The 27,124-nt window shown below is 39.4% G+C and overlaps 1 protein-coding gene across 2 annotated transcripts; it reads left to right on the top strand.

Moving 5' to 3' along the window:
* Positions 1–101: 101 nt before the first annotated feature.
* Positions 102–25,916, top strand: CRYZ (crystallin zeta). Of its 2 annotated transcripts, XM_030325150.1 has the most exons (9): positions 102–183; positions 5,538–5,654; positions 7,328–7,480; positions 11,282–11,445; positions 16,448–16,499; positions 20,733–20,882; positions 24,091–24,192; positions 24,293–24,388; positions 24,827–25,916. In XM_030325150.1, exons 2-9 carry the CDS (start codon positions 5,544–5,546, stop codon positions 24,989–24,991), a joined length of 993 nt encoding a protein of 330 aa, XP_030181010.1. In that variant the 5' UTR covers positions 102–183; positions 5,538–5,543; the 3' UTR covers positions 24,992–25,916. The 2 variants fall into 2 exon arrangements, with proteins under 2 accessions (XP_030181010.1, XP_030181011.1); XM_030325151.1 differs by lacking the exon at positions 7,328–7,480.
* The last annotated feature ends 1,208 nt before the right edge of the window (positions 25,917–27,124 follow it).

The following is a 27,124-nucleotide window of genomic DNA, read 5'->3' as shown; positions in this document are numbered from 1 at the left end:
CCGGAAAGGCCCAAACTTCCTCTTCGTTCCGAGCTCGGGAGCTGGTTGCGCCCTCGTCTGGGGGCGGGGAGAGGCGGGCGGACCAGGAGGAGCCAGAAAATGTAGAAGACGCCCAGGTCCGTCCCCTTTTTTGTGGAATCTGAGTGAGCCCTCGCAGAATTTGCTTCCCCTCTCTAGAACCGGGTAAGTGGTTTTAAAAAGTCCCGTTAGTTGTCCAGGCAGCGGATCTCCCCGCCGCTTGTCCAAAAAGGGGCCGAGTTGATTGAGGTGGCGCTCCTACCCCGCGTTCTGTCCTCCTGAAGAATTTGCAAAAGGAGCTCGTGGCCGAGGACGTTTTCCTCTACGGGCTGCTTGTTCCTCAGGCGTAAATCGCGCGGGTACTTTAACTTGATGGCCGCGACCTCCCGGCCCTGGTCACCAGTGAGATCCGCGTTTGCGCTGCACCCAGCAGGGCGCCTTTGGCTCTGCCCCCGCCGCCGGGCCTGGACTTGGGCATTCCCGCGGACGCGCGCGTCGGCTGCGTGGCCCCTGTGCTGAGCCCGGCGGGCAACGGCTTGTCCTTCGTGGTTCCTGCGTCTGCGGAGCTCCAGCCCGGCCCTATGTCGGCTCTGCCATCAGAGCTGCTGTCTTACTTTTGGAGAGAAATGCGTAGTGTTGTGGCCTCCCGTGCCCCGTGGCCCCCACCTGAAATCATTTTCAAAACTTAACACTGCGTAAACACATCGTTTGATGTTCACTTAGTTCCGAGACGAGACTTAACCTCAGTGACCAGGGAATGTGTTAATATTTGAACTGTTGAAAGGCTAAAGTTTGGACTGCCAGCGGGAAAGGTTGTGCAATTCTCACTGAAGCCAGCCGCACGCACCGTGTCTGGTCAGCAGCAACAAATCCCACTGAACTCTTCCTGAACCCAGAGAGCTGCCTGCCCAGTTCCATCCAATCTTTTCTTCCCAGAACGTGGAGGGGTTTGGAATTATCCATTCAACTCCTTCTCCACACCCTGCCGCCCCCCTCTTATCAGAAGTGGGCACTGAGATCCAGGCCAGGGGAGTAACCTACAGCCTTCGAGAGACTTTTCTTAGGGTACTTATATTTTTTTTTTTTTTTTTTAGTATTTCTGGCTTAAGGCTAATTAAAAAAAAGAAAGGCTTACATAAGTCTTTCTTGATCAACAGCACATTTAGTAATGATTCTCTTGCCAAGTTCTTATTTTTTATGTCTTGCCAGCAATTCTTAATTTCACTTAATGCTCTTCTCTCATACTGTGCCTTTGCTCTGACTTTGTGACTTGATCTCCTCATTCCATGTTAACATATATTTCTAACATTTACCCTATCCCTTTAGTTTTTATTGAAACCAAACAATTGAAACAGAGCATAGAAAAGATTTGAGGAAGAATTTTAAATTCTGATTTGCGAAGTATACTTGGCAACTTTTTATAGGTAAAAAGTACAACCAAAAATTAAACCAGGATCCTCTGGTTTAAATTTTATATTTAAATACACTAGCAGGGTGGCAGGTCTGCTGACATGCAAATGATTTAACCTGAATAGTAGAGCTTATTGCACGCTGGGCGTGCTCTGAAGCACTCACCTGTGTGCTCTTGCAGTTTAATCTTCACAGGGATCCTCTGCTAGGGGATACTGGCCCCATTTTACAGATAAGAAAATTATTAGTTTTCCTAATTGAGTCATGTTCTGTGTATCAACAGTAGATCTCCCAAACTTCTAGGCATTTGGAAAATTTCAAACTCTGAGCAGATGCCTTAATCATAAAATATGTAATCCTACCTTCAGGTTAGTTGAATTTCATATTTCTAGCTCAGCCTGTCTCAGCTATCATCATTATAAAGTATATTTTTAAGAAATTAAGGCTCCTCTATGCCAACATTTCAAAGGATGAGATGAAAATGATTATACAGTAAAGGGAAGAAAAATCACTTTACAACACTTAAGATAGAGGACTTGGGTTCTCACTCTGCTTTTGTGTGACCTCTTAACCTCTTGGAATGTTTTCTCATCCACAAAATGGATGGTGATTTTATTTCCATTTCTGCATACAATTAAATGGTTGCTTTTTTTTTTTTAACCTATGGTGAAAATAATTATCCCAATGAACATGAAAGGCATGCTTTGTAGAAGAACTCAGGTATTACAGGGGTTTAAGAATTGTAATTGTTATTAGTGTGTTGTATTATTTTATTCTTTTTATTATTCCTTTTGACTTATCACCTTATGTATTATGAAGCAGATGATGACCCTGTGGGTAGTTGAGGGGGTTTTCAAAGGCAATTTGTGCAGATTGGAGCCTAATCAATCATAGTGGCAAAGGCTCAGTGGGAAATAAGATGGACAGAAGTAGAAGACAGCGCTGTCAAGGTTATGCCCTGTCTCCTTACAAACTGGATAGGATAAGATGGCAGTACTGGACAAGGCAACAGGGTCTTCTAAATCCATTATTAAGGATGAGTATCCTCCTTCCTTTGTTCTTTTCTCCCAACTTAGTAGATGTCAAATGTAGCAGGGGAAATGTATGTGCTAGATAATTTTGACAGATACTATTTCAGGGTAATTTTGCTTTTATTACTGCTGCAGTTCTTTGAGGATAATAATGATAATAATTTTCTGTTGGTGAAAAGGTAGATGTGAGTGTTTGAAAGAAGGAAATAGGTAGGAATTAGGTAGAAAGTAGAAAAGGAGCTACAGATCTTACATAGTGTATGTAGCTGTGGGAAGGAATGAGAGCACAGACTGAGCAGGAGCTAGGAGGGGGGCTGGAACATTTTCTCTTTGCCCTTTTTGTTCTCTGAGGTTAGCACAGTGCCTCGCTTACAGTTAATGTTCACAAAATACGTGTTGAATGAATAACAACGTTTGATGTTAATGTGTCAAGGATTCTCTAGACTGAATTCTTTGAGGCCAAGGTCTTGTTTTTATAATCTGAGTCTTACAAATATTTACAATCAAAAGTGATTATGGAATTATAGAATCAAGAGTATTTTAATCAGTAAGAAATTGGAAAGGAGAAAATAGATAGGAAAGGAATAATGATATCTATTATATGTAAGAGTAAACATTTTTGCCAGATTCAGTGCCTGATGCTTGCTGTGTCCCTAGCACAGTGACCCTGAGTGGTTAGCCAGTTTTCAGATGAAGAAGCTCAAAAAAGTTGACTGCCTTGCCCAAGGCCATATGGCTAGTAAATGATAAGAGATGGAATTCATACTGAAAGCTGTCAGATTACAAAGCCCATACCCTTACTATAACACTATGCTGAAGACAAAAAGGGAAAAAAAAAAAAAAAAGTTGTGTTCTTATTTCCAGAATGGAAAACTCTGATCAGAGCAACCTTCGTTTGTTGCTGTTGTTTCTGTTTCCTGGTCTTCACATTTTCACTTTCTTGTCTAACAAATACCCAGCCTGAGTGAAGACCCAAATAGAAATACAGTAGTGAGACTGCTGGTAGTTATGGAGTGAACTGCCTTTTCCTAGTCCTCACTCCACACAGGTGTCACCCTCAGGACTGCCTCACTACTCTACAGTGACCTTAGGCTTGTGTTGTCTGTCTGCTTCCACCTCCTTGTGTTTGAGGTCTTCCCTTCAGGATGTGTCATTGCTAAACAGCCTTCTAGCAATGGAATATTTACTTACTCCTCTGTGCTAGGTACTATATTGCATCACTTCAAGGGTTTTAAAATGATACAACTTTTGATTAATTAGATCAAGAACTTTCCATTAATAACACTATCCGAATGCTCTTGATTACCTCCTGTACATGCAGTGACATTTTATCATTAGCATGTACTCTAAGTAGCCCTGGGTTGAGCTTCAATATAGTAAAAGTCTGAATTCTTTCAAGTCCTAGTTTCTGCAACTGTTTTTTTTTTTGTTTGTTTTTAATTTTTTTAATGTTTATTTATTTTTGAGAGCGAGAAAGAGTGTGAGTGGTTAAGGGGCAGAGAGAGGGAGACACAGAATCCAAAGCAGACTCTAGGCTCTGAGCTGTCTGCACAGAGCCTGATGCGGGGCTTGAACTCAACAAACTGCGAGATCATAACCTGAGCCTAAGTCGGACACTCAACGGACTGAGCCACCCAGGTGCTCCTCTGCAACTGTTTTTGATCTTTCAGCTATTCATGGTTGATGAATATAATTATTCCAAAAGTTAGCAACAATGTTCTAGGTGGTGGCAGAATCTAACTAAATACTTGATGTGGTTAATTTCAAGAAATAGTGATAACACACAAGCAAAGTTACCGAGATACAGTCAAAAGCCTTTCATTACATCTCTGTAGGTATGGAAGATTTCCATAACTGCCTATTTTTATTTATTTTTATTTTTTTTTAACATTTATTTATTTTTGAGAGACAGAGAAAGACAGAGCATGAGCAGGGGAGGGGCAGAGAGAGAGGGAGACACAGAATTCGAAGCAGTCTCCAGGCTGTGAGCTGTCAGCACAGAGCCCGACGCAGAGCTTGAACTCACAAACCGTGAGATCATGACCTGAGCCAAAGTCAGACACTTAACTGATTGAGCCACCCAGGTGCCCCATTACCTATTTTTATATTCAAGTGTCCTTTACCTTTTTTTAGAGTTTATTTTAGCTCTGAGTTTTCATTTCAATAATAACAGTGGTAGACAAAAATAACAACAGTGGTAGGACAGAAAGGTTAACTGCAAAAGACCCTTACAATTTATAAAAGATTACATACAAAGAAGTATTTTTAGTTTTTAATGTTTTCCTCTTTTGTGAGAGTACATGAACTTCACAAAGCCAAGTGTTTCACCATTGATAAATCTCAAAAACTTAATGTTGAGAGGAAAAAGCAAGTTGCAGAATTAAGTACAGTGTGATCCAATCTAAATAAAGTTTGAGAACATGCAACACAATAGCACATATTTTTGACTAATGAATATATGTGTAGTAGTGGTATGATATCATACGTAGGAATGGGGAGCACCGAGTTTATGGTAATAATCACCTCTTAAAAGGGTGGGCTATAAATGGGTTTGGGGAAGGGTTCAGAGGCTTCAGTTATGTCTGTAATGTTCTGGGCTTTTAAAATATTAAGATTTGGTAAAGCAGAGTGGGAAGTAAATGTGTTTATTATAAATACTCTTCATATTTTTCTGTATGTTTGAAATATTTCGTAATCTAATGGAAGGTCTATTTTTCTAATGTTAATAAAACTTAACATCAGCTCCTAAAATTTCTAAGATGTTGCAGCACAAGCTTACACAAAAAGAAACCTAAGATATTATATCATTCTATGTCTAGCCAGATGTTTTTATTTGCATGTTTGATTCCCCTGTTGAAGGCACTGAATCCCTACAGGAAGTAGTATGAAGTATTTTGCTTTGTAGCTGAAGGATTTGTAAGATGAAAGGTTCTTAAACATGAAATGAGATCTGTGTAAGCTCAAGATTTAAATTGTTGTTTGAAAAATTGTTTGATCTACCCCCTCCAGGGGAAAAAAAAACATAATGGTAGCTTAGATGCATATGACAATACATAATTTTTTTTTCTTGGTATCTAGGTCACCATGGCAACTGGACTGAAATTGATGAGAGCAATTAGAGTTTTTGAATTTGGTGGACCAGAAGTGCTGAAACTCCAGTCGGATGTGGCAGTACCAACTCCAAAAGACCACCAGGTAGATATAATGACATAAAAACAGGCAATAATTAACACTGAGTGTGAGTCTCCAGCACATCAGGTTAATGTCCAAAAGAAGCAGACTCACAATAATTTGTAAAAGACATTGAATTAGGACAGAGTTTATACTGATGATATATATGAGGTCTGACAAAGAGAACGTAATTATAACAGTTAGTGAGGTAGATCTATGAAAAGGAAAAATACCCTGTTACAAGAAAATTGTTGAAGTTGGGAATCATCTATGCAGTGCAGTAATTGATTTTTTCTGGATAAAATCATAAGTATTGTCGGGGTGCCTGGGTGGCGCAGTCGGTTAAGCATCCGACTTCAGCCAGGTCACGATCTCGCGGTCCGGGAGTTCGAGCCCCGCGTCAGGCTCTGAGCTGATGGCTCAGAGCCTGGAGCCTGTTTCCGATGCTGTGTCTCCCTCTCTCTCTGCCCCTCCCCCGTTCATGCTCTGTCTCTCTCTGTCCCAAAAAAATAAATAAAACGTTGAAAAAAAAAATCATAAGTATTGTTGAACAAGTTATTCTATTACAAACTTCCATGATTTCTTTTTTGTGCACAGTAGGAAAATAATTTTCTTCTGCATACATGCTTTTCCATATATGATTTAAGGGAATTTAAATGAAGAGTTTAATCATTTCCTGTGACTTTAACGATATACTTTCTCATTAAAAATTATGTATTTTTATTACTGCACCTTCCGTAACTCTTAAGTCCCATTTCCTTAACGAAACTTGAACCTTATGAGTTTTTACAGTTTGGCCATAACCTAGCTTTAGAGTTTCATTTCTTATTGCTCCTTCTCAGTAGACTGTGCTATAACAAGCAGCATTGTCTGGTCTCCCCAGAGGATTGTCTGGTCTCCCCAGGAGGCCCTTTCATTCCTTCTGTCTTTGCACATACTATTCCTTCTACCTGAATTGTCCTTTTTCTCCCATTCTGAAAGAATGTCTACTCTTCTTTTAAGGCCTAGCTCAAATACTGCTTTCCTTGGAAGGCCTTCTCTTACTCTTGCACCAGAAGTAATCGTTAGGTATTAATTAAGGTAAAATTAGCTTCTGTGGTAGATGTAACCTCAAAATCTCAATGGTTCAACAATAGAAAATTGTTTCTCATTCACTGCATTGCAGAATTCTGAAACGTTTGCGGGTGACTCTTGAAGAATGATTTAGGGACCCAGGCTTCCTCCATCACTGTGGCTCTGTCACCCTCAATGCCTGTCTTCTGAGGTCCCTTCTAAGGAACCGGTGAAGGCACAGTGAGGATTGCCCAGAAGGTCTTTATGGGCCAGCCCTGAGAGTAGTTCTCATCATTTTGTGCCCAAACTCAATCATTTGGCTGCTCATAACTAAAGGCACCAAGAAATAATATTCTTCCCACATACCCAGGAGGAGGAGGAGATAGGTTTGATGAGCACATAGAGGTTTGTGCCACACGACTTCTTAAATATTTCCACTACTATTTTCCCAAAATGTTTTGCGCACATAAACCATTCTGTCTTATCTTTTTATTTATATGTTGGTTTGCAAAACTGTAATGTGAACTTGTTGAAGGCGAGGTTTCCCCCTCCATTTTTATAGCTCCCATAATCTGTATAGTCCTAGCATAATGCTGAATGAATGCCTAGTGTTTTGTTTTAACTAAAATACATTGGCATTGCAGGTTCTAATCAAGGTCCATGCATGTGGTGTAAACCCAGTGGAAACATATATTCGTTCTGGTACTCACAAGATAAAACCACTCTTACCCTATACACCTGGTTCAGATGTAGCTGGGGTAATAGAAGCTGTTGGAGATAATGCATCTACTTTCAAGGTATTACATTTTAAATTATTTCTATTTTGGTGAAATATTTTTCTTAAAATATTTTGACATAGCTTTCAAATGTGTCTGTATATAAATCTTTAAAAGGCCCATTACAGATTAGGAGTTTACTTGTTGTGATGAGCACCAGGTGACGTACAGAAGTGTTGAGTCACTATATTGTGCACCTGAAACCAATATTGCACTGTATGGTAACTATACTGGAATTTAAATAAAAACTTAAAAAATAAATAAAAGTCCCCATTACACAAGTTCTGCCACTTGGGGGACTCCTCTATTCAAAAAAGAGATTACCTCTTGTCTAGGTGTCTTCCTTGTTTGTATTTTTGGGGACAAGTGCTGGGTAAATTCTGTATCTTCACTTCCCCTCATAGAATTCAACTGATCCTTTTGATGTAGCAGAAACATGTAAGAAAGAAAATAAGCAAGGAAATTATACTATTTCCTAACTCTCGATAAAAACAAGCCTAGATGATGTTTCATTCCTTTTATAAATTCAGTTTCATAGGATAAAGGGAAGGCTAATTCTTTTGAATAATGAGTAAAAGATGAAAAAAATGCAAGGTCAACTATACATTTTTAGAGCTCTGACTCAGATCAAGGTGACTGAGTCAATGAAAATGTTATGATCAGGGCTTTCGTTATTTATATGCCAAAAGAAATATAAAACACAGATAGTATATTCATGTCCCAGCACCTTTTCTCATAATTCCCTGACCTGCTCAACTTTGGCAGCACATTTACCAAAATTGGACTGAGACAGAGAAGATTAACGTGGCCTCTGCACAGGAAGACCGTCAGATTCCTACAGCTTTGTACTCCTCGGCCTGTGGCAGTCTGGCTTCTGCCCCCATCGCTCCACTGAAACGATTCCTGCTAATGTCACTAATGGCCTCTCTATTGCTGGAGTTAATGGGGCCTTTTATGTCATTATCTCTCTTGACTTCTCAGTGACATTTGACACTCTCAGCCACTTACTTTTTCTTAATTTTTTTTTTTTCTTCAGCTTCTATGACATCATTTTCTCCTGTCCTCTTCCCCACTTCCTCCTGGACATTGTTTTTCAAGCTTGTTTTTCTCTGGATAATCCTCAAATCTTAGTGCTGCCCAGTGCTCTTGGCCTCTTACTTAGACCTCTGCTTTTTGTATCCTGTACCTTCTTCACAAAGATCTCATGCACCCCCATGGTGTCCATTATCACATATGATATCTGTAGCTTAGAATTGTCTATGAAGCTGTGGACCTGTGCTGTCTAATAAGGTAGCCACATGTGGCTATTTAAAATTCTTATTAAAAAACAAAATAAAAAAGTCAATTCCTCAGTCACAGTAGCAACATTTCAAATGCTGAATAGCCCCCTGTTTCTAGTGGCTACCCTACTGGACAGTGCTGATATAGAACATTTACATCATCACAGGAAGTTGTGTTGGAGAGTATGAGACCCACATAGTCAACCCTTGGTAACCTCTTACTCAGTATGTCTAAAACTGAGTTTATCTTTTGTCACGTTAGATCTGCTCCTCTCTTGTGTGACTGTCTTGGTGACTTCTGTGCTCTGAGGCATATCTCTTCACTCCCCCCACTCAGCTCTCCCTTACTAGAACTGTTTTCTCTCTTTCCATTCCCACTGCCTATAGTTCAGGTTATTCTACCTAGTCCCTTACCTGGATATCTGTAATGGGTATTTAACACCTGCTCTCCCTCCTCCTCCAGTCAATTCTTGCTATATAAAGGGTGTTTTCTAAAATGTAATCGATTGTTTTACAGTTAATTCTTAACATTAGTTCCTTGCAGATTTCAGAGTATTGCTGAGACTGCTTATGTTGTTAGAGAAGATATTTCATGCTCCTTTCTAGTATCCTTCCATTCTTCTCTCTATTCCTTCTCACCTGGTAGTTTATTTTTTAGTAAAGCTGCTCTTCCCTGCATACCCCATGCTCGCTCTTCTCTATCTTTTTTCATATTGGTTCTGCCGCTTGGCAGAATTAAACTGAAAATTATAAGCATAGGTGGACGAGATTTTACCCTCCAGCTTTAATTCCCTTTCATTTTATCCCTGAAACTATTACATTCTGTATGTTAGACTGCTTACTCATTGGGCACAAATGCCAGTGATTTCTCAACACTTACTCCTGCCACTGTTCCTTTACTTACTTTGTTTCCCTCACTCATAATGACTCTTCTCAGCTTTAGTTTTTAAAATCTTGTCCTATTCTTCAAGACTTACCTTAAATATTAGCTTCCCAATGAAGCTGTTTTTTACTCCTACTTAGAAATAATTTCTTTCTTTTCCTGCTACCCAGCTTTGATGGCGCATCATCTTTGTCTTGCATTGTAGTTACTCTTACCCTTTTCTTTTCTGTCATCCTAGAGTTTAAGATGCTTTTAGTGGGGGAGGGTGTTTTGTTATTAATATCCATTACAGAACTCAAAAAGTACTGCTTTCATAGTGAATTCCTAGAAAATATTTGAATTATATTAGAAGGAGTACAACCTCTTTTTAAGCTGTAAAAAAATGGTACTGATCTTAGTACAGTCATATCTGACCATTTGCAAGTGACACTGTTAAGTAGTGAGGCTTGTCTTTGACTCCTGGATGCCTTGTGAGGCTTTTTTGTTTCTATCGCACTGCATAGTGCTGTTACTTTTTCAGATCTCTTTTTTATAGTACAAATTTAAGTATACTAGAGTTATTGCCTTAAAGTTGTGCTTCTTCCAAGGAATATTTACATTTTTTTTTTCAAGAAAGAAGAGTTAGGGCAGGTGTTTACAGTGATAGTCTAATTTCCCTAGCATGCAGGTCATGTTGGACAGGCTTGAATGTTTGCATAGTGCCATACCTGACCCTCAACTATGCATCCACTGTTCAATAGCAAGGACCCAGCAGAGTTTACTGAAAGTCTACTGTGTTTCTGGTGCTGTAACAAGGGAAGAAGCCTGTTTCGGCTCATTTTACTATCAGGATCCACAGATAGTTTCTTGCGCTTGGTGTATGCATGAAAAATGAGGGGGAACATGTAGAAAGGATTTAGAACAGGTATTTAGTGTGTGGAAGAAACCTTACGTTTTATTTTCTCCCTAGTATACCAGAGGGAAAAAAAATGGTTTTATTAACTGCCATTTACTAACTGCTTAATCTGAGCAAATTATTGAACTTCTTTGTCCCTCCATTTCCTCATTTGTATAGTGGAATTCATCTAAAGTGGTGATAAGAAAAGTACTTACCTCATAGGCTCTTGAGAAGATCAAATTAGACAGTACTCATTAAGCACCTAATACAGTGTCTTGCACAGTAAGATCTCAATGAAGATTAGTTGTCTTCATGTTATACCATTCTGGAGGTTCTCTTTCCTCTTATTTTTTCTATTTCCTTTAATTTTTCTTCTTCTTTGTTTCTGCGAATAAAACCTTTAGAAATGTTCAGGGGTACCTGGGTGGCTCAGTAGGTTGAGCATCCGACTCTTGATTTGGCTCAGGTCAAGATCCCAGGATTGTGGGTTCAAGCCCCACATTGGGCTCTGTGCTGAGCACGGAGCCCGCTTGGGATTCTCTCCCTCCCTACCTCCCTCTACCCCTCTCCCCAGCTCGTGCTTTTTCTCTCTCTAAAAAAAAAAAAAAAAAAAAAAATTTTAACCTTCAGCATTTTGAAGCTATTTTTACAAGACCCTAAGATGTAGAAAGCAATACATAAATACTTATTTGTTGTTATAATGGTTACATTATGAAGGATTATACTCATTTAGACATAATTTTTAATCCCTGGTGCATTTATTAATCTCTTGCTTTCCCCAGAAAGGTGACAGAGTTTTCACTACCAGCACCATCTCTGGGGGCTATGCCGAGTATGCTCTTGCAGCAGATCACACTGTTTACCCACTGCCAGAAAAACTGGACTTTAAACAAGGAGCTGCCATCGGTACCCCATATTTTACTGCTTATCGAGCTCTGCTCCACAGGTAATAACATACACTGTCGCTTATACTGCCAGTATTGCCTTCCTTCCTGCCATGCGTCCATGTATCCGTCTCTCATATTTGGTTACCATTAAGTATTTATGGAGTGGAAACTATGCTAATTTGGGAGATTATTCTAATCACTGGGGATATAAAGAAGAGCAAAACACTGTCTTTATCTTTAAGATGCATCTGACAGTCTAGTAAGAGAGATAGACATAAGAGTAATATTATTGATGTATAATATGGAGGAAGTACAGTGGTGTAGATGTACATAGGGATTTGTGGGATCATAAGGGATGTAACAGTGGTGATGAGATAGGGCTTCCTGCCAAGACATAAGGCTTGGATTATTTTAAAGTCCTGGTTCAAAAATCTTTGTTATCTAGCCCTAGAAACTAATTGCTGCAATTTAAAAGTATAGTACCCTAGACCCACTGGTCAGCTTCCATGGTTGGGATCTAAGAATCTCCCTATATTTTTTTTAATTTTTGCAAATGTTTATTTATTTATTTTGAGAGAGAGAGAGTGTGTGTGTGTGAGCAGGGGAGGGGCAGAGGGCAAGGGAGAGAGAGAGAATTCCAAGCAGGCTCTGCACTGTCAGCATGGAGCCCAATGTGGGCCTCGAACTCCTGAACCATGAGATCATGACCTGAGCCGAAATCAAGAGTCAGATGCTGAACTGACTGAGCTACCTAGCTGTCCTTAACACACACACACACACACACACACACACACACACACACACAAAGATTTTATTTTTAAGTAATTTCTACACTCAGTGTGGGGCTTGAACTCACAACCCCGAGATCAAGAGTCACATGCTCCACTGACTGAGCCAGCCAGGCATCCCTCTGAGAATCTGTATTTTCATCAAATTCCCTATGTATTTGAAAAAAAATCAGAAGGGGTTATCCTGGGGAAGGATAGTTCGGAGCAGGGAGGGAATTCTAGACCATAGGAATAGCCTAGCATCGGGGGGAAATCTTGATATTTAAGAAGAGCTATAGCAGTTTGGTTTTGTTGAATAGAAGATATCAAGGCAAAGAGTGGCATAGAATTAGGCTAGAATATAGTCATTGCTCAATAAATGTTAGCTATCACATGGAATAGATTTCATATTATGAAAAGCAAGATGATAGAGCTCACATATTGGTTCTGTAAGGGATTGGGGATCATGAAATGTTTCATTCAGGAGAGATACTGTCATATGAGTATTTTATTAAGATCACTTGTCAACTATGTGAAAGGTGACAGGATTTGGTGACAGGAATGGAGAAAGAGATAGGGGGGTATTATGTGAATATCTCTTAGGCATAATACTTACGGGCCAGAGTAGAAAAGGTGGAGAGGAAAGGATAACTATTGGAGGGTAAAATCAGGTTTATTTGGTTGAGTGTTTGCATGTGGACAATGAGAGAGAAGAGGAGCTTACGGATACTTCCAGCTCTTTAGCTTGGATAATGTTTAAAGAAAAGGAGGAAAAAGTGTCAAATGGAAGCTGAGTCCAGTTTTGGAGTTGAAACCAAGATAGGCATCGTAATGGAGAAGACCAGCAACCTGTTAGGTGAAAGTCTGAAGCCTGAAGGCTAAACATGTAACCGAGGGACTGTCAGCCTGTGTGTGGGAGCTGATGAGATGAAAGTGACTGAAAGCCTTCAGGGAGTGAAGTGCAGGGGAGTGAGAATAGAACCTTTGAGAATATCAGCATGTAGGAGTATAGTCAGAGGTAGGGACAGAGTCCTAAGAGACCAAAGGGAGTGTATGCCAAGGCCAATACTGTTTTGTCCTACGACCAGCCCTATGACCGTGGTCCAGTTACTTCCTTGCCTGAGCTGTAGTTTACTGATTTGAAATACGTGGATAGTAATAGCACCTACCTCCTAGGGGTGTGGTGAGAACTAAATGAGGTAACACTGGTAAAGATCAGCACAGAGTCTGGTGCAGAGCAAGTACTCCCATCAGTGTTGGCAGTGTTAGGGACAGTAGTTGATGTTGTTACTAAGGAGGGAAGCTAGCCATCAAATGTAGCAGCGAGGTGTTTGGGGAATAAAAAGAACAGGCTTCGCAGTGAGGAGGTGATTGGTGACTTGAATCAGGTCATTTTCAGTAGTGGTGGGACAGAAGCTTGAGTGAGTGGGCTAGAGAAGGAAGCGGAAACTGGTTCCTTGAATGGAGGTAGGGAGGGAGGAGGGAGCAGAAGAATACTCGAGGACAGTGTGGGGACAACAGGATTTTCTAAAGGTTGGGCAAGAGTTGAACATGTTTATAGCTGAGAAAAGATCTAGCAGAGAGGGGGCGATGGAAGGTTTGGAAGAGAGGGTGGAGTGGCAGATGGAACCAGATCCTGCAGAAGGCAAGATGGAAAGGACTTAGGACATATGTAGGGAGATTGGCTTCAGCTATCCGAAGGACAGCTCATCTGCTAAACCTATAAGATGTGAAAATGGCATAATTATGGAAAAGTTTGTGGGTAGGGAGGTGGAGTGTTGAAGGAACTCATATGTGATTGCCTCACTTTTCATAATTAAATATGCAAAGTGATCTTTTGAGAATCAGAACTGAAGTGACACCAAAATGCATGGTCATGTGAGTTTTTGTTTTTTTTTTTTTTAATAGTACTAAGCCATTTGGATAGATTATCAAAGAAGTTAGATTTTAGCATTCATCTAGGCCTGGAGTACTAGTGGCAAAATGGAACAGTGCAAAGGAAATGAGAGCACTGGAGAGGAAGAGAGGGAGGAGTTGGGGTAACCTACCTCAGGGTCCAGCTGTCCAGCAAAGGAAGCAAGGCCAGGAGCAACAAGTGGGCAGAAACTGAATAATTGAGAGATGCCAGTCTCTGGGAAGTGGAAAGAAAATTTTTGAGAGAATATGGGCTTACAGAATTAGGAGAGGAGGTTGCTGTCATAGCATTGGTTATTAGGGTCTGCTATTTCTCAAGTGGAATGGTTGAGGGAAGTTACCAGGTTCAGCCTTGGGAGAGAGTGGCCAAAGGGGAGGAAAATTCAGGGATTGTGATTCAAGGTTTTCTTCCCAGGGAATGTTGAAACTTTTTAGATTAGTGTTGGTTTTGGGTGGGAGAGAAAGTCTGTGTGCCATGTACTAGTCTTCAGTGACTGGGAGGGAATAAGGGACAGCATCATGGAAGGCCAGGCCAAGGCTCCAGCCCCTGCCGTGACCCCCAGGGGGAGATGACTGTATTCGTCAGGGTCCTCCAGAGGAGCAGAAAAACAGAATTTGTGCGTACTTACATATGTATATACGTACACATATGTATATATATATTAGAGATCGAGGCAGGGAGATTGCTCTGTGGAGGCTTGGTGAGTTTAAAGTCTGAGAGGGTAAACTGGCAAGCTGGAGACCCAGCAAAGAGTTGCAGTTCAAATTCAAAGTCAATCTATAGGCAGAATCCCTTCTTGCTCCAGAAGCCAGTCTTTGTTCTATTAAAGCCTTCAGCTGATTGGAAGAGGCCCTTCACAGAGACATCCAGAATAATGTTTGACCGAATATCTGGCCCCATGGCTCAGGCCAAGTTGACACATAAAATTAACCATCACAGTGACTCTGTGCAAGGGTAGAAGGATCAAAGCAATGGGCATCCAGAAGAGGGTTAGCCTGCTTTTTCACCACCCCACCCCAAGCCCAGTGGTTTAGGGAGAATGTGCTTTTAGTGTTTGAGTGCTTGTTTGTAAGTTTTTTAAAAACGTTACTGGGAAAAGTATTTCATATCCCACAGTATAACGTTAGTTATTCTTTCTCTTACATTTATTTATGTTTTACTTTTTAAAGTATCAAAGTGTTTTGGTGATAGTTATCTTAAGTTTATCATTTCAGACTCTCCATTTAACTCACTGCCCTCAGTCTCCTTATCTCTAAGCAAGAGTATTGGGAAAAGCTTCATTTACTGCTCACAATTGCCATTTGTCGGCTGTTAGCATAGAGCCTTGAGCAAGACCCAGGGTTATTTTGTTCTTACTGCCAGATGTCTGACCACAATGTCTGTACGGTGTGGCCACCCCTATTGTTCTAGGAAGGAAGAGATCTCCTGAGAGTCAGATCTGGATCATAGAACAGCTGCTGGATTGTGACATTAGCACTTGTCCATCTGGAATAATAAAGCATCTCCTGTCTGTCTCGCTGCCTGTGCCTTATTTTTGGTATAATAGAAAAGTAGTAGTATGAACCAGAATTAAAAAGAATGTGTCATTTCACCAGAGGATCTAGACATTTTGGGGGTGACATAGAAACCTTTGTGACAGGATTTATCGTACTTCTTACTCTCCTACCATGCCAATTCAGCGTTGCTCTCTGAAATGAAGGCTTAGAGGTTATACAACCTGATGTTCAAAGGCACAGAGAAGGAAAATGTTTCCTTAAATAATCTGACTTCTGTGTTTACTTGGACATTACCCCGGGCCACAGAATAACAATTAGGCTATAAAAAGCCTGTTTTGAGACACTTTCTGGGGGAATGAATTCGAGAGACAGGCATGCAGCACGGTGCCTGGCACATAACCGATTCCCAGTAAACGTTTGTTGAATGCATAAATAAATTTAAGGTTGTCTTTTGTTTGTGGCTCTGAAGAGCCATTGTTTGATCCTCTAAAACCTGGAGAAAATTTGGGGCTGTAAAGTAGAATGAGCTTCCTATTTGGGGAAGTGTTAGCTGAACTGAGGGTAGAGTTTTCTTTTTTTTTTTTAATTTTTTTTTTCAACGTTTTTATTTATTTTTGGGACAGAGAGAGACAGAGCATGAACGGGGGAGGGGCAGAGAGAGAGGGAGACACAGAATCGGAAACAGGCTCCAGGCTCTGAGCCATCAGCCCAGAGCCTGACGCGGGGCTCGAACTCACGGACCGCGAGATCGTGACCTGGCTGAAGTCGGACGCTTAACCGACTGCGCCACCCAGGCGCCCCGAGGGTAGAGTTTTCTTAAGAATGACAAACTCCTGGGTTAATTAGCTTCAAAGTGAGGTGATGATCATGCCTTCTTTTGCAGTGCCCGTGTGAAAGCTGGAGAAAGTGTTCTGGTTCATGGGGCTAGTGGAGGAGTAAGTATTTGTTTTTTAAGTTTATTTTTAAATGAGATTTTGTTAATGGGTTTCACATTATATTCCTTTTAAGTCATTTTTAAAAGCCAAATTTATAAACATAGTCAATATTTATAGTCAATAAATATTCCTTTTAGTAGTAAAGCTTTTTTCAAGTTCTATCTTCTGAAGGTGATTCCTTGTCATTAGTTTAGCATTTCTTGGTTAATAGATTCAACAGACCACCCCATTAAAAATGTGTGTATTAGGTTTTCCACCTGTGTTGGGTGTGGACCAAGATAAACTGGCTTTGTTTTTGCCTTCAAGTAGCCTATGTTATAATATATTTATTTAGAATTTGAAACAGTTTTTTAAAGTTAATATTAATTCCTTATTCCCTTAGATAAGGAAACTAAGGTTCGTTAAAGCTTTACCTGCATTGCCCCAGACAGCACTGCAAAGCTGCACTGTGAATTCTGAGGCCCTTCTATCTTCCTTCTACTGCTCGCCTGCTGCGCTTTGATGACATTCATGGAAGGCACAGTGTACAGCTGTGTCCTTAACTCCACAACCCGTGGCTTAAAATGCTAATGTGGGGAGGTGGGGAGAGGACGGAGAACTTTAAAATAAGCCCTTCAGTGAAATAACCCAACACCGGGCTGTCAGAAGCTTCTTCAAGAAACCGGCTGTCAGTCTGCCTCTGAGGAGCTTAGAGGAAAAGTTAGAGCTCTGAGGTTGGAATTTAACAAGAAATCCACATGACCTCTATCCTGCATGTAGAGGCTTTAGAAATTTTGGAGATGAGATTTCACATTTTTAAAATACAGGTCCTGGGGCTCCATAGCTAACCTTGAGGAAGCTGGTTAACTCTTTCAGAGCATTATGTATTCTGCAGAGTAAATCGACACAAGTAACCTATTAAAAATGGCACATTGTACCCAGCATAATGAGTGGCATCCTGAAAATGTGAATTTATGGCTAAAGGTGGCCAGGTGGTACAAACAGAGAATTCAGCCCATTGTGTTTCTGTTACTTTAGAGAGATGAAGCACGAGGTACCACACTTAGCTTCCTGTCTACCTCAAATAGATCAATTCTGAAGGATGTCACAGATCAGACTATTTCCTGAAAAGACCAAGAATGTCTTTTGGTGGCTTGAGAAAATATGACAGATATACCTTGTCAAAACTTCCCATTGCATACCTTCACTGAAGAGGCTATTTTTGGGTTAAATTAAATTTCACCCAAAATAACTAAAGGATCTGTCAAACATGCATTTATTTAAATTGCTTTGGCTTTGAGAGAGCTAACCTTGTGCTCTGTATAAAAGAGAGAGGTTTCAGTAGGAAGGGGAGAGAAGAGTTTAAAGAAAATCTTTTTATTCCCTTCACCCTCTTGTAAAAAGCTCAGTCGCTTCACCATGATTTTTTTTTTTTTTTTTAAGGCAAAATCCATACTGTTCTCTGAGCTGGCTGAGTTTGTTAAATCCTTGGCTGGCAGGGATAGGCTGGTGGCCTGGTGTGTGAAGCGCTTCTGATCCTCCCTGCCCTACCACAGGGAAATAGTGCTGGGTTTTGTCTTGCTTCTGTTTGTACTTTCTGTCCTCATTTAATGCAAATTCCTTTGGGATTATGGTGTGTATTTAAAATGGTGTGGAATTTATGAACACGGTTGTTATCCAGATATGTTGGTGGGGAGTGCCCTATTTTAGTGTCAGCAAAGTAAATAGAAGAAAAATAGTTGACACATTAACGGTATATCATCGATCAAAGGGGTATTGCTGATATAATTGTTGACAAGAATAAAGTAAACAGTACCTTCAGAACAGCGATTAGGTGCTTCTTTAAAGTAGAATATAAAGAGATATATTTACAGTAAGTTTTTAGTATAGGTGTAGTTTTATTACAGGCCTGTTTTTTTTTTTTTTTTTAATTTAAAGTAGCAAATCAATAGTGCTAACTCCATAGTATAATGTATTTCATGGAATTGAATGTCTCTCTCATCAGACAGTGAGTTTTTTTGTTTGTTTGTTTTGGTTAAATCAAACAAATCCCTGCCAAAACCCAACAGAGTTCAGGCTCATCACTCCCATATGCCATACAATCTTTAAAGTCCATTTCAGGCCTGGGGAGTCTGTGATTCTGTTACAATTTTAATCAGTTTCTATCATCATTTTTCATTTAAACTCTTTACTGTCATGCCTAGTCCATGATTTTACCTTCCTCTTAATCGTTGGTTATCAGCGATGGGTGGTTTGGCATCATCTCTTCTCCCCCTCGAACATTTGGCGCAGTGTCTGGGGACATTTCGGTTGTCACTGGATGGAGGGCTTCTGGCCTCTAATGGGTACATGCTACTCTACACATCCTTCAACATACAGGATCGCACCCACATCATAGAACTGTCCAGCCCTGAATGTCAATAGTGCTAAGTTTGAGAAGCCCTGCTCTAAATGTACGTGACACTTATTTGTGCCATTCATAGATCATGTAACCAAACATAGATTTCCTAGCACTGTAATTTAAATAATTACTTTTATCCATATTCCTAATATACGTTTATTTCTCCTTTATCCTAAGCACATTTATGTAATGATCTAGTTACTTCGTGCAATCTGTGGCTCTAAATACCATCTCTAAACTGATGAATCTCAAATTTATATTTCCAGCTCCATATGCTTATTCAGCTGATTACTACACATTTTCACTTAGGTGAGCAAATACAGCTCAGCTTGCTCAGAGTGAGTCTTGATACTTTTACAAACTTGATTCTCTGTACTCTTCCTCAGCCCTATTAATCTACCCAGTTAACCCTGCCAGAGACCCAGGAGACAGCCTTGACTTTTCTCTGTGCCTCACTTCTCGGATGCAGTCCATGAGGAAGGTCCATCTTACTCCTATCGCCACTCCCCTCTTTCTGTCTCCCATATAAAATGTTCTATTTATTTATTTATTTATTTATTTATTTATTTATTTATTTATTTTGAGAGAGAAAGAGAGAGAGCACATGGGAGGGGCAGAGAGAAAGGGAGAGAGAGAGAACCCCAGCAGGCTCTGCGCTGTCAGTACAGAGCCCAACGTGGGGCTCGAACTCAACAAACTGTTAGATCATGACCAGAACCGAAATCAAGTGTTGGTCGGTCATTTAACTGACTGAGCCACCCAGGTGCACCTGTCTGATAGCTCTGAGTTATCTGTTAAATATAATCCAGAGCCTTTACCTGCAAGGCCCTGTGTGCCCCTCTGGCCACATCTTGCTCTGTCTCCCATGTGCCCTGCCTTTAAGCCGCATGGACCCTCTTTCTGTCCTTAATGCCCCAGGCTCATTCCCACATCACAAGGTGAGCTACAGCCATTCTGCCCACAGCATTCTCCACCAGACTTTCCAGATCTGCACATGGCTCGTGCCTCACTTCACTCAGGTCTCATCTCTTCAGAGTGGCCTTTGGTGATGATCTAACTAACCCTTCTCTCTATCTCCTTGTGACACAATAGGCTGGGGTTTTTTTCATAGCACGTTTTTATTTTCTGAATTTAATTTATTCATTTATTTGTTTGTGTTTATTATTTTTCCTCTTTCTTAGAACATGTTTCTTACACGAAGTACCATGTCTAGCACATAGTAAACATTTAACGGTCATCATATGGATGAATAAGTTAATTTGCTCATACGCCTGTCTCTTCCACTTAAATGGTGTAACATTTGTTGTGTAATACTTTAAATGTACAGTGAAAGTATGAAGCCAGTGAGCATGTTTTGAATAGCTTTAAACTCTGTACCTTCTGTGCAAAGCAGATGCTAAGTACACGTTTTGATGTAGTGGTTAAAGGCTCAAGCTCTACAGACTGATTTGGTCCAGCTCTGTGACTTGGTCCTGTTCCCATCTCTGTGACCTGGGCAAGTCACTTACATTATATAAGTTTCAGTTTTCTCATCTACAGAACATGGACACTAGTCATATCTACTTCATGTCTACTTACATACATGTAGACATTTCATGTCTACTACATACATCATGTCTACTTAGACTTACTGTGAGGATAAAATAAAGCAATGCATAGAAAGTATTTTTTGTGGTACCTGGCACATTATAAATGCTCAATAAAAGTTAGCTGTTGTTCTTATTTCTTCATTTAGACTCGAAATTCCTTAAGGATAGGGTAGGACCTAGAGGAACCTTCTATTATATATATTTAAGAAATATTTGCAGGGATGCAAAGAATCTAAAAGTATGCATTTATATTTTGTTTTTCAGGTTGGACTGGCAGTATGCCAGATTGCTAGAGCTTATGGTTTAAAGGTTCTGGGCACAGCTGGTACCCAGGAAGGACAAAACATCATTTTGCAAAATGGAGCCCATGAAGTGTTTAACCACAGAGAACATAATTATATTGATAAAATTAAGGTAAAATTAGTCCACAGTTTTATGAAAGTAAATTTTGTTTCTTGAGAGACTTAACCTTTTTGTAACCTTTTTTAAGAAATGACTCTCTTAAAGCTGTTTGTTTTCTTTTTTTATGCCTATGTGTGTTTTAAAGTTTTAATTAAAAAAGCAGAGATGTCTAATTTTCAGACCTCACTCTCATTTGACTTGTTTATGTTTATCAAATAAAATATAGCCTTTCCAGAGTCTTAGTTATAAAAATTGGTACTCTTTAATGCAGTCACATTTTGAGTAAAGTCATAGCTTTGTATTTAGAGCTGAGAGGTGTTCTTTTAAATTTTTTTTTTGATATTTGTGTATATCATATATTGTGAAATGATTACCACACTGAGTCTCATTAACATCCATCACCATACATAGTTACAAATTTTTTTTCTTCTGATAAGAACTTTTAAGATATGCTCTCAGCAACTTTCAAATCTGTGATACAGTATTATTAACTATAGTTGTCATGCTGTACATTATATCCCCATGACTTATTTTTTTTTAATGACTGGAAGTTTGTACCTTTTGATCACATTCACCCATTTCACCCAGTTCCCACCCCCACCTCTGGCAACCATGAGGTTTTCTTAATTTCTTAATATAATTTCTATTGGTTTAAATTTTCCAGAGAAGGTGAGGTAGGTACAGATTACAAATTGGATCTGTCTAAGCTAGGGGACAAAGTTTACTTGTCAATTGTATGCCATGGAAGAATAATCACTACCACAACCAGAGTGATGAGGTAGGCTTTAATTACTCATTGCATATATTCCATTGCTAGAGCAGAATTCAACCTAATCGTCAGACTACTTGCTCATGTTGAGAAAGAATTAGAATTTTCCAGGTACTGATTACTGTGTAACCTAAGTCATTACAAATTGAGGAAAGTATGAGTGAGGGTTTGTGTATTACCACTGCATCATCTTGCCAAAAAAAAAAAAAAAAAAAAAAAAAGCTGTGTAAAGGCACTCTTTTGTTATATATCTAGAAAACGTAAAATTAATTGAATATTCATGCCTGATACTATTATCCAAGAATATTTATAAAGATGAAAAATGCTCAGTTATTTTAAGAATATGTTTTTGTTTTGCAGAAATCTGACCTTAAGACCTTGAGGTCTTATGGCTTCTATGTCTTCTACTGGCTCCTTCTGCTTAAGTCTCTCTCATTCTCCAGACCATTCCCTTAACCCTTTATCAAACCCTCCACACCCTCTACCACCACACTTGAGAAAGTAGTGAGGACATCTTTTACTTCCTTACCTCCCGTCACCTTCCCCCGCATGTTGCTTCCACCCCAGCTACTTATACCTCTTGTCAGAGGTCACTGGTGGGCTCCTAATTACCCATCTGCTGCTTTTGGCTTAGGCCTCATCCTGCTTGATTTTTTTTGGGTTTTTTTTGGCAGCAGCTACCCCTGACCACGTCTCCTGAAAGCTGGTTCTCGTCTTACTTGCCTGACTTCATTTCCAGCCCCCTTCCTCCTCATATTACTTAAATGTTGTTGCTCCTTAGACTTTCCCCTTGGTCTGCCATCCTCCCTGATGCTAGACCTTCCTCCTGACCAATCTCATCTCCCCTGGTCAGTTAGTGCCTGCATCCTGCTGGTATCCAGCACTGTCTCTGGCGTGAGTTCCCTGCCTTTGTGTCATTGGCCTCCTGGATGTCTCCACTCATCTGCTCCCCCCAGACAGAGTCACAAGTTTTATTTTATATTTCTATCTTTTAATTATCGTTCTCCTTCCTACCCATCAGGCCAATCACCTCCCTCTATCAGTTTCATCTCTGACATGCCTTTCAAATATATCTTCTTTGTTCTGTTCTCCATTGTGACTTAGTTTAGTCTTCATCTTCTCCAGCTTTGTCTTTTGTTTATAACTGACTTACTATCGCCTTCTATCTTCACTGTCTCCAGAGTTATTTGTTCTCCAAAAAAAAAAAAAAAAAATATATATATATATATATATATATATATATATATGTATATGTATCTCCATGAGGATAGGAATTTTTGTCTCTCTTGTTGCCTGCTGCAGCTCAGTATCCTAAAACAGGGTCTGACACAAAACTTAATTAATACCTGCCCCCCAAAAGTCTGGATCCTGTAACGTGGCATCAATGTGTGTTCCCAGTCCATAGCAACTTATAGTCTCTACCTCTCTCCCTTTCCCTCCTCCCCGTCCCCCCCCCCCCCCCCCCCACGTTCCCAAACACATGCCTCAGCTCTGCTTGGCTGCTTTCTGATCCTGACCTGGACTCTCAGTCCATAGCTCTTTGCTTTTCTGTTTCTTCTGTCTGGAGGGACTATGCCTCATGTGTGTTCCGCTGGCTCTTCTTCCTCCCTTTTTACTTACAGGACTCCTGTTCATTCCTCAGGGCCCAGGTCCTCACCTCTGTGGAACTTTCTGTGATCATTACAGGTGATCAGGGTTGTAACTCTGTTTTTCTCCATAACCTGTGGTTTATTTCTGCTCATGCAGCACTTGGCCCATTCCATCACAGCTGTGTCAGCGGTATTTTCCATCTTTCTCCCTAGCTGTGTTTTGAGTTCTCTGTGTCCATCTTTGAATTCCCAGTACTTAACAATATCTGACACAGGTATTCATTTTTTTTTTGTTAGAATAAAATGAATATAAAGTGTATATGTATAACTTACTTAAGAGACATTTTGGGATGGCCGAGATCTTTGAAAAAACCCAAAAGAAAAGAAGTAGTAGCTAAGCTGATTGTAAACCACTTGGGACAAAACTGAATGCACACACAGAAAAAATCTGCAACGCCAGACAGCCAGTGATTTTCTTTTTTTTTTTTTTTTTTTTTTTTTTAAAGTGAAAACCTTTTTGGGATTTACACTTTGTTTTTTTTTTTTCTCTGTGAAAATACATTTTGAAGACAGAAAATTTTCAACTATTTATAAAATAAAAAGTATTTTATAGTCGAGTCGAAGCACGTGAAATTTATTTAGTATAAATCTTTATCACTTTAGATGTTGTGACTAGTACCTTGGAATTACATCCTCAGTATATAATTAGATCATTAACAATTTGTGTTATAGTCTTAAAAATGTAGTATTTATGTCTTTTGAAACACATTTCTGCAATATATAGGACTATGATAACTATTTTACAGGGTTTTTTTTTTTACTTGTTTTCTTATCTCACTCTGGGTTCTTTTTTATTACACAGAAATCTGTTGGTGAAAAAGGAATTGATGTGATCATTGAAATGTTAGCTAATGTAAATCTTAATAATGATTTGAATCTTCTGTCACATGGAGGACGAGTAATAGTAAGTATTTTGGTTTCTTTTTACCACTTTGAAGTTTTACCATAATTTAATACTATTTTACAGTAATCTTTAACTATAGACGTGTTATTCTTCATAATAGGTTGTTGGCAGCAGAGGTCCTATTGAAATAAAACCACGGGACACCATGACAAAGGAATCTAGTATAATTGGGGTTGCTCTCTACTCATCAACTAAGGTAGGAAAAGAAGTGATTCTGATCTTGGTAACTTAAACACTGAGACAATTTGCTTAGTCAGACAGACTGAAAGTTTAAGCAGATGTTTAACTTAGTTATCTGACTACATGAGTATGTTAAGTATTAGTCACTATAAGATAACCAGGGTGACAATGTGATTTATTTTCCAAGTCAAGACACTTTTGAGAGAGAAAAGACATACTATTAGTAATTACTTTAGGACAGTAGGTATTTTGTGAACTGACACTGTCTCAGACAAATTGGGCTTATGGTTATTCTATATGGAACTACTTTTTCTGTAGTTCTGGACAAGTTGACAAAAGCCACATATTTGTAAGAAACCGTTTATGTTCTAACTCTCAGAATCTGAAAATTTCTAGTGCTTCTGAAACTTAGGTCGTATGTTCTTCTACAGACATACCTTTCTCTTTCACTTAGGAGGAATTTAGGCAATATGCAGCGGCCCTTCAAGCTGGAATGGAAATTGGTTGGCTGACACCTGTAATAGGTTCTCAGTATTCATTGGAGAAGGTGGCCCAGGCTCATGAAAATATCATCCATAGCAGTGGGGCTACTGGGAAAATGATTCTTCTCTTAGAATGATTAAGTCTTTCATGTATTTCTTGTGCAATTAGAAGTTTCCTGCCCCAGTTTTACTTATACTACTTTTGCTAAAATAGTGAGTTTCTTATATTGAAAAACAAGATTTAGCTTTAGAGATCTGGAATAAATTGGAGTACAATTTATTTTATAGTTCACAATATGCTTTATGCCTCCCACCGAGCTCTAATCAAGGAGTCATCATAGTAGGAAGTAGAATGTTAGTAGCCATTTGGCATTGGGTACATTACAGAAATTCCTAGTACTTGATCATTAATTCCATACCTTGGACTAAAGCAAGCTAATTCAAAGTAAGACTGCGTGATTTCCAAGCCTATTTGTGCTTGTAAAGGATCTTCAGTATATGTTCAGCCCAGAACTCTATTGGACTCTGAAGATTTTCTAGACTAAACAAGACCCCTTTTCCAAACTAATCTCATTGGCAAGATAAACAATGTCCACAGAAATTTGTTTTTTAAAAAATAGTTTTCCAATATTTCCCCAAATATTAGAACATTCAGTGTGTTAATGGTTGATTACTAATTATCCATATATTCTGTGAAGATAGCAGCCTTATCTTTGTTATAATGTGATAGTAGGTCCGTAGTCTCTCCAGATAGACACTTCTTGATGATTTGATTTTCAAAGTAAATTTAGAATTATCTGTGTGATGGGAGTCATATATTTTTCTTTAAATTACTAAACAAATTTGACCTATTAAGAGTGGGCGGCTTTTGTTTTCATAGCATGGTAACTTGCAGTGAATTCTGTAGAAAAATAAAAACTGTTTATCTATTTCATCTTTATATAATACTTGCCTTACATCACATCTCTTACATAGTTCCTAATGATTAATTCCTAACAGTGTTCTGTGTTGGAAGTCTTTATCTATACTAAATAAATGCCATCAATGTTATGTGCAAGGAAATGAGGTTTGATTGTTATTTTTGTCCTGTTTTTCTTTATATGAGCACAGCCTCCTATATATGTACAAACACACATGCGTATGTTTAAAGAGATTTAAGGAATTTTCTCATGCAGCTATGGGGACTGATAAGTCTAAATCTATAGGGTAGGCCAATAGAGTTTCTATATTGCTGAATTCTTTCTCTGGGAAACCTCAGTTTTTGTTCTTAAGACTTTTGACCGATTGCGTGCAGCCCATCTGCATTATGAGGATAATCTACCTAGAGTCATGTGGTGACTTTTTGTAAACACATAAATAAAACATGGTGACATTACATTGATACGTGAAACCAATCATCACAAGGGAGTGACATAAGAACACAGATGAAGGGAACTTAATGTAGCATGAGATTTCCAGTTACACGTTTAATATTTTTGATGCATTTGTCAGCTGCCTCTATCCAGAGTAGCTTTGGCCATAGAAGTACAAAACTTGGGTGCTTCTAAAAGGGGGGGGGGGTAGGGAGGAGTAGCATTTCATTTTTTTTCTTAATTTTTTAATGTTTAGTTTTTGAGAGACAGAGTGTGAGCAGGGTAAGAGCAGAGAGAAAAACAGGGAGACACAGAATCCGAAGCAGGCTCCAGGCTCCGAGCTGTCAGCACAGAGCTTGACACGGGGCTTGAACCCACAGACCGTGAGATAATGACTTGAGCCAAAGTCAGATGTTTAACTGACTGAGCTACCCAGGTGCCCCAAGAGGTAGCATTTTATAATGTCCTTAGCTCAGCTTTACTCAGGCAAGAAATTCTATGTGCCAAGGGGCTTCCACAATTCACGGTGTAAAGAGCTTTTTTTTCTGTGCAAGATAACACTAAAGAATAGCAAAACCTATCAGGTCGCTTTGACCTGGCTCTCTCTGCCTCCTCAACCATGTCTCATAGATGGGAAAACACCTCAGATCAATCCTTAATTCTTTTTCCAACACTACCATTTTTTAGCATGGTGATTTTTTAAAAATATGTCATTTGAAAATTGTCACAGGACAGTTTCACTATAGGGCTTTAGGAATAGCTCATATTTGGGGAACTTCCTATATCGAAGAAGAGAGCCCAGAAATGTTATATCATAAAAAGTGATCTAGATTCACTTTGGTGAGTGAGTCGGACTGTTAGGTGTTGATGAAGACAGTCTATGTATACTCTTTAAGAGTGAGTCTAGGGGCACCTGGA

Source organism: Lynx canadensis, chromosome C1 (genome assembly GCF_007474595.2).
Source record: "Lynx canadensis isolate LIC74 chromosome C1, mLynCan4.pri.v2, whole genome shotgun sequence".
NCBI lineage: Eukaryota > Metazoa > Chordata > Mammalia > Carnivora > Felidae > Lynx > Lynx canadensis.
Note: the sequence above shows the minus strand (reverse complement) of the source record. Positions and strands in the feature narration are given on the sequence as shown.

What these genes read in the sequence shown, in the direction of transcription:
- CRYZ (XM_030325150.1), top strand. Translation starts at nt 5,544, where the DNA reads ATGGCAACTGGACTGAAATTGATGAGAGCAATTAGAGTTTTTGAATTT. An exon ending in CAACTCCAAAAGACCACCAG is followed by an intron (nt 5,655 to 7,327) that starts GTAGATATAATG and finishes TTGGCATTGCAG; the next exon opens with GTTCTAATCAAGGTCCATGC. An exon ending in CTCTCTACTCATCAACTAAG is followed by an intron (nt 24,389 to 24,826) that starts GTAGGAAAAGAA and finishes TCTTTCACTTAG; the next exon opens with GAGGAATTTAGGCAATATGC.